This window comes from Pungitius pungitius, unplaced genomic scaffold (genome assembly GCF_949316345.1).
Source record: "Pungitius pungitius unplaced genomic scaffold, fPunPun2.1 scaffold_48, whole genome shotgun sequence".
Taxonomy (NCBI): domain Eukaryota; kingdom Metazoa; phylum Chordata; class Actinopteri; order Perciformes; family Gasterosteidae; genus Pungitius; species Pungitius pungitius.
Window position 1 is genome coordinate 118,303 of NW_026909802.1, and position 6,974 is coordinate 125,276.

The 6,974-nt window shown below is 40.6% G+C and overlaps 1 protein-coding gene and 1 long non-coding RNA gene across 3 annotated transcripts; one reads left to right on the forward strand and one right to left on the reverse strand.

Annotated features, from left to right (window-relative positions):
- Nucleotides 1–431: 431 nt before the first annotated feature.
- On the forward strand, nucleotides 432–1,511 carry LOC134109764 (uncharacterized). The gene is made up of 3 exons (XR_009943164.1): nucleotides 432–1,034; nucleotides 1,198–1,339; nucleotides 1,419–1,511. It is a non-coding gene; the product is annotated as an uncharacterized LOC134109764 (long non-coding RNA).
- A 176-nt stretch (nucleotides 1,512–1,687) lies between these two features.
- Nucleotides 1,688–6,679, reverse strand: LOC134109765 (uncharacterized). 2 transcript variants are annotated; one of them, XM_062560315.1, is made up of 5 exons: nucleotides 5,411–6,677; nucleotides 4,597–5,056; nucleotides 4,399–4,467; nucleotides 4,179–4,325; nucleotides 1,688–3,968 (listed from the first exon to the last, which is right to left on the reverse strand). In XM_062560315.1, exons 1-5 carry the CDS (start codon nucleotides 5,497–5,499, stop codon nucleotides 3,741–3,743), a joined length of 993 nt encoding a protein of 330 aa, XP_062416299.1. In that variant the 5' UTR covers nucleotides 5,500–6,677; the 3' UTR covers nucleotides 1,688–3,740. The 2 variants fall into 2 exon arrangements, with proteins under 2 accessions (XP_062416299.1, XP_062416298.1); XM_062560314.1 differs by having other exon boundaries at nucleotides 4,399–5,056; nucleotides 5,411–6,679.
- Nucleotides 6,680–6,974: the final 295 nt, after the last annotated feature.

A 6,974-nucleotide genomic window follows, 5' to 3' on the forward strand; every position in this document is an offset into this window, starting at 1 on the left:
TTTGGATCAGGGTTGATAAATGCACAGGCCAAAAATCTTTCAGCAGCCGTGTACAATGTAAAATGCTGTACATGGCATTGTACACAGCTGCTGACATTTAGTGTAGCAGACGCACATCAGAAAGTATGTGTTCTAGATGTAACACATACTTTCTGATGTACCTACCAGCTGAATCCCCACACTTCTATCCCCATTAATGTCATTTTATTTATCCTGTGTTCTGTGTAATGTTAAGTTTCCTTTGTAATGGACATCAGACAATGTCCTTCTGTGTCTTCCGTAGTGTTAAGTTTCCTTTCTGGTGTACAGGAGACACCGTTCTTATGTGTCCTTCATAATGTTAAGTTTCCTTTCTGGTGTACAGGAGACACCGTTCTTATGTGTCCTTCATAATGTTAAGTTTCCTTTCTGGTGTACAGGAGACACCGTTCTTATGTGTCCTTCATAATGTTAAGTTTCCTTTCTGGTGTACAGGAGACACCGTTCTTATGTGTCCTTCATAATGTTAAGTTTCCTTTCTGATGGGCAGGTGACATAGTTCTTATGTGTCCTTTATAATGTTAATTTTCCTTTTTGATGGACAGGAGACACAGTTCTCACATGTCCTCTAATGTTAAGTTTCCTTTGTAATAGATGGGAGACACAATCCTCCTGTGTCCTCTGTAAAGACACCTTCCAGTTTTGTCCTCATCTCCTTCCTCAATGGGTGGATCAGTTTACAGCATCTAAGACATGCCAAAGACTGCAGCACCAACTGAACTGTCTAACACCATTAGACCTCATAGAGACACATTTTACTTCCTGGCTGTCCGAGTCATCTTTAAAGCACAGGATGAGAAAACACCTGCTGGTCTTTGCCTCACTTTTTCTCTGACTCTGAGATTCTGGATCAGCTCATACCGAACAAGACATCATGCCACCACAGAGCAGATGTTGGAGCACTATCTTAACTGTCAGTGGACACCTCACGGCTGGACCACAGAGACACGTGTTCTCTCTGTCAGTTTCGAGTTTTTTTCACAACAGATAATAAGGTATTGTTTTGTTATTTGATATGTGCCTCCTAATGTTCTCTTTTAATTGTGTTTTCATTCATGTATTCATTCTATATAAATGCATTAACACTAACACTACATGTATTAACACTAACTTTACATCTTAAATAACATTGTAATTTATATCCACCTCTTCCTTCAGCTCCTTCTCCTCTGTGATTTCTCCACTTCACAATGAAGACACTCAGGACTGCAGAAAGGGCTAAACACACAAATGAAGATCATGCAGCGTATTCAGTTGCACTGGCGATACAAGTTGTTCTGCCCTGCAGCCCGAGTTCAAGGTATTTTGTCTATGTAATTATTTAATGTTTAGTTTCAATCTTCAGTTGATAACAATAACTTCCTGTTTACTTTTTTCAGGACCAGCATTGTCCTCCTACCCCCCTGTCTCCATTTGTGCATCCATTGGTGCCCACTGGTCCGTTCAGCAGAGACTAACAGTTGGTTCTTAAGCAAGAGATCATGTGAGCAACTGCAATGAAACAGCTGCAGATGAGTCTTCAGTCAGTCATCACTGTCACAGCCCCAATTTTGTGAAGCATTAAGCTCCTTCCTAAACCAGCAGTAACGGTAACAATTTGTTAATATATCCTTTTTAAAATATATCTCTGGTAGTCTTACTACTTGCATGTGCTATTTACATTTTTAACTACATGAATGAAGCTTCTCCTGTTTTTGTCTTTAAGGCCTCTCCTCCTCCATGTTGCTATAGAAACACTATCCTTGCACTAAGCAATGACATAATAACTGGTGTAGTGGTTCAGGTCAAAGGTCACAATACTACAGGTCTTTACAGCGTACAAAACAAATTCAAGAAAAGTATGGTTATCTCTAAAAACTACAGGACACCTGTCTATTTTGTTTGTTTCATTTGATCTAACAATGTATGTTTTCTTTGTTTCATCACTTTTTTTTTGTTGATTGTATTTATTCATTTATGTCATCCATCCCTCTTCAGTCAATATTCTAACAGATATATGCAAGATGAATAGTGGAAATGTGTTATTGCAATTGCTACGTGTATATGAACAAATTAACCTTAAGAAATTCCATATTTGTATTAAATGAGTCATTATTATGGGGTTTCAGCTGGTAGGTACATAGGAGGTTCTTCACAGGCATATACCAATCCTTAGGGTAACCTAAACTCTACTGTAAAGATGAGTATTCAAACCCAGTGTTAAATTATCAAAATGGGTAATCCAAGCTAAATCTTCCAAATTGGCTTGAAAATAACTTGGTTCAAAGAGTTTTGTAAAAATATTTAATTTGAAGCAAATCCTATCATGCTCATGTTCTAACCTTGAGTAGTGATTCTAACCAAATGTTCCATCAAAATAAGGAAGTGGAAGTGTTTTGGTGAGCCTCAGTAAACTGAGCTTAGCGTTGGGATAGTTTAAATGACAATTTGGACCAGACGTATCAGTCCGGGCTACTGGAACATAAAGACTTGAACTTCTGTGAGTATTAACCTAGGTCTGGTAACAATGTAAAAAGCCTGTGTTTGAAATAAAGAATACTGCAAACCATTGGAAATGGAATATTTTGTGTTATCATTTATTGTAAATATAGTCAAATGTTATGTACATACTGTATATATGTTCCGGATACACAGAGTTGTATCCATCAGATAGATAATAATCGATAGATAGATAACACGTGTGCATTTATCTATATCTATATCTATCTATCTATCTATATAGATAGATAGATGTTCATACACAGGTATATATTTGACATTGTTGTGCTAAACAGCCACTGCGTAAAGCGCTGCTTTCAGTACTCGGGAAGGGGACAGCTAACAGAGACCCTCGTCCATTTCCGTAGCTAATAGTGAGAGACAGACAGACAGACAGACAGACAGAGTGACGGTTATCCACGTAGGCTAGCTGGCTAAATACAAGAGCAGCAGTAGCTTCGTACAACTTGTTTGCGCTTGCTGACATAACTTGTCAGCCACCGCAAAGCTAGCGCGATAGTAGCGCTAGCCGACGAAAGCTAGCTGCCGGTAGCGTCAGCTGACTGGATACAGAGTCATTTGTTTATGTGTGACGTAGCGGCTGCTTGTGTGTGCGGGGCTCTGGTTGCTATGGGGAGAGTTGCGGCAGAGTGGAAGCGACAGACTGATTAGAACTGTCCTAAACAGAGCGCTCTAACAAAGGCAGACGTCACACGATGCCGGCTACAAATGATCAGAGTTAATGCTGAAACACGCGAGGAGTAAATTATCATTTGTGGGCAAAAATTAAAGGCTTTTTAACATCCACACAGTAATCAAATAATAGCACTATCCGTGGCTACACGGGGATTTTGAAGACTTTAAAAGAAAAGTCGAGAATTGTGACAAACATTTATTGATTGAAAATTGAATCAGTAATCAGAGATTAAAACATGTATTGATTGGACATTGAACACAGACTGCACGATTACATGGATTTGTCATAACTGATTGAATTGAATAAACTGATTGAATTGATTAAACTGATTGAATTGATTAAACTGATTATACATCCATTTTACAAAAGGTTAACATAGAACAAAAACAGAACACATGAACTTTGGCAAATTGATTAATAACATCCTATACAATGTGAAAGGTAATTTGAACAACGGAGAACCGATTCCTAATGAACACATTAAAACAACAGCAAAAACAGCAACAACAAAAAGAAACTCAAACAGCTACTCCTCCTTCCGCATGGCTTCAATGGCGACAATGGTGTTGCCTTTAACGGTTATTTTGACCGGTAAGGGTGGCGCTTCCATTATGGCAGCTATTGGCAGCCACTTGCTCTCCTCGATGAACAGCGTCCTGTCGTCCTCCAGGAGCACTTTTAGGCTTCCGGGAGCCCCGCGTGCCGGTGTTGCCCCGTAAACTCCAACCTCCTCCGCTGCCGTGGAACTGACCGCCTGGCGAAAGACATGCAGGTATTTGGTCACAAGCATACAAACGTTCTATTAAACTGATAGCATACGCAACAAAATATCTGATGCAGCTTCATGCTTCGTAAATACATTGTTGAATTGATGCATTATCATATTTATTGTGATGATGAGGATAACCGTAACAAGGTAACTAACACATGAAGAAAAAGCAGAAAAAAAGCCTAGTAGGCATACCTCAATTGCTGACTCCACCGTTGTTTGGAGCCGGAATCCATAATTGGACTCCGACCCTCTCAGGTGGGACACTCTCAGGACGTTCCCGATCTCACAGCAGTGGAGGGCGGTTTCCCTCCAGAGGGACACGGGCACCTTTGTTTCCCCCTGTGAATGACATAGTGTATTACTGTGCTGACAATATGCAAAGTGACCTATAGGCATTCATTAAAAAGCCCACCTGCTTCAACGTGATGTTTTGCAGTGGCACGCGGTCCCTCGCCACCACCACCTCCTTCAGCTCAGACACCTGAACACAGTGGATTTGGGTGTTAATGTTCTCATAGCTGCAGTCCGGCGGACTTACACTCTTAATTTTACAGCAACAACCTACATTGGCTATATATATCGCAGTCCCGTTAAACGGAAAGTTACTTACCTCGACCACCTCCCCTTCCACCGTGACCAGACCAGCAGATTCCCTGCAGGTGCTGAGGGGGGTCAGGGGCGAGCGAGGATTGATCAGCCTCAAGGCCTCGTTTTGTAATTTCTCGTCGATGACGAGGGCGCTGCTTCGAAAGAATTCTGTCTCCCTTGAGACATTAAAGGCATATGGAGGGGAATTGCCCCTCAGGTTATAGCCACGAACCACGTAGGAAGCACCCTCTTGAACTTGGGCCTTCAGGTCTTCATACAGGGTCACTTTGGCCACGGAGTGCCCGTCGCTGATGGCCATGACGGCATTAGCTTTTGTGACGGCCGCCACCGCTCTGCCGTCCTGGAAGTCCCACCTCGTGACCCTATGCTGGTCCTTCAGTGCAACCACACAAATGTGTATTGCCGGGGGCTTAAAGTAAGGGGTTTGGGGCTTCGACGAAAGAACTTTTCTTAACGCCATTCTGAAATGAATAAAGACAAATAGTCAAAGTCACAGCAAGTCTTTTCTAAATGGACATTTGCAGATTTTCTGTCTTCATTCATTTTTAAACAGGTGTATGTATTTATCGAATGTAGACAGGCTACCTACTATTAACTGAGTGCTGTTTTATGCTAGCCCTTGAAGGCGAACATTTCAGCCTTCTCAAATTTAAACTACCTGTTACGTCTTTACACGAGCCTCTCAATTAATATCATTTTAATATTATTTTGATTTATTTGACCAAGTTTGACGTTATACAAAGCAGGGGGTTCAAAGAGCACGGCTTTTTTGCCTCTCGTTTTTATCGAATCTTTAAGGGACCAAAGTGACCTACCTTTCTCGGTTCAGGATGGACAGCAGTGGATTTTTCGCGCCGCTGCGGCTCCGACAATGTTCTAGAAGGTCCACGCGCCGCCTCGTCATGTCCGCGAGCCCTTCGTCCAGGAAAACTCGTTTGCGAGTTTTGTGCTCATGAAACAAAGTTTTTGTTCTCTTTGCTCTCTTTTATAGTTCAGTAATTATTATTTTGAATATTTATGGACACGATTATCATTTCATATTTGGTGTTATCATTTATTATAAAAATAGTCGGATGTTATGTACATATATATGTTCCGGATACACAGAGTTGTATCCATCAGATAGATAATAATCGATAGATAGATAACACGTGTGCATTTATCTATATCTATATCTATATAGATAGATATAGATAGATAGATAGATAGATGTTCATACACAGGTATATATTTGACATTGTTGTGCTAAACAGCCACTGCGTAAAGCGCTGCTTTCAGTACTCGGGAAAGGGACAGCTAACAGAGACCCTCGTCCATTTCCGTAGCTAATAGTGACAGACAGACAGACAGACAGACAGACAGAGTGACGGTTATCCACGTAGGCTAGCTGGCTAAATACAAGAGCAGCAGTAGCTTCGTACAACTTGTTTGCGCTTGCTGACATAACTTGTCAGCCACCGCAAAGCTAGCGCGATAGTAGCGCTAGCCGACGAAAGCTAGCTGCCGGTAGCGTCAGCTGACTGGATACAGAGTCATTTGTTTATGTGTGACGTAGCGGCTGCTTGTGTGTGCGGGGCTCTGGTTGCTATGGGGAGAGTTGCGGCAGAGTGGAAGCGACAGACTGATTAGAACTGTCCTAAACAGAGCGCTCTAACAAAGGCAGACGTCACACGATGCCGGCTACAAATGATCAGAGTTAATGCTGAAACACGCGAGGAGTAAATTATCATTTGTGGGCAAAAATTAAAGGCTTTTTAACATCCACACAGTAATCAAATAATAGCACTATCCGAGGCTACACGGGGATTTTGAAGACTTTAAAAGAAAAGTCGAGAATTGTGACAAACATTTATTGATTGAAAATTGAATCAGTAATCAGGGATCAAAACATGTATTGATTGGACATTGAACACAGACTGCACGATTACATGGATTTGTCATAACTGATTGAATTGATTAAACTGATTATACATCCATTTTACAAAAAGTTAACATAGAACAACACAGCAATTTTTAAATGTATTTCAGCTTTTTCTATTCTTTCAGCAATGTTTAGAAATAATTTCAGCTTTTATTATTTCTGTGATTTCGAATTCATAGAAAATTCTCCCATTTCAGTTTTTTTGCAATTGTTTCAAGTTGATTTCAGCTTTTCTCATTTCTGTAATTTCAGCAATTTTTAAATGTATTTTTAGCTTTTTCTATTCGTTCAGCAATGTTTGGAATAATTTCAGCTTGTTTCATTTCTGTACTTTAAGCAACTTTTTGAAATTAATTTCAGCTTTCTGCATTCCAACGCATTTTCTGCAGGAAATGCATTTTCTAGTTCCGACTTATTCTTCTATTTCTTCCGCCGCACGTTTCAACTCCTTCACACTT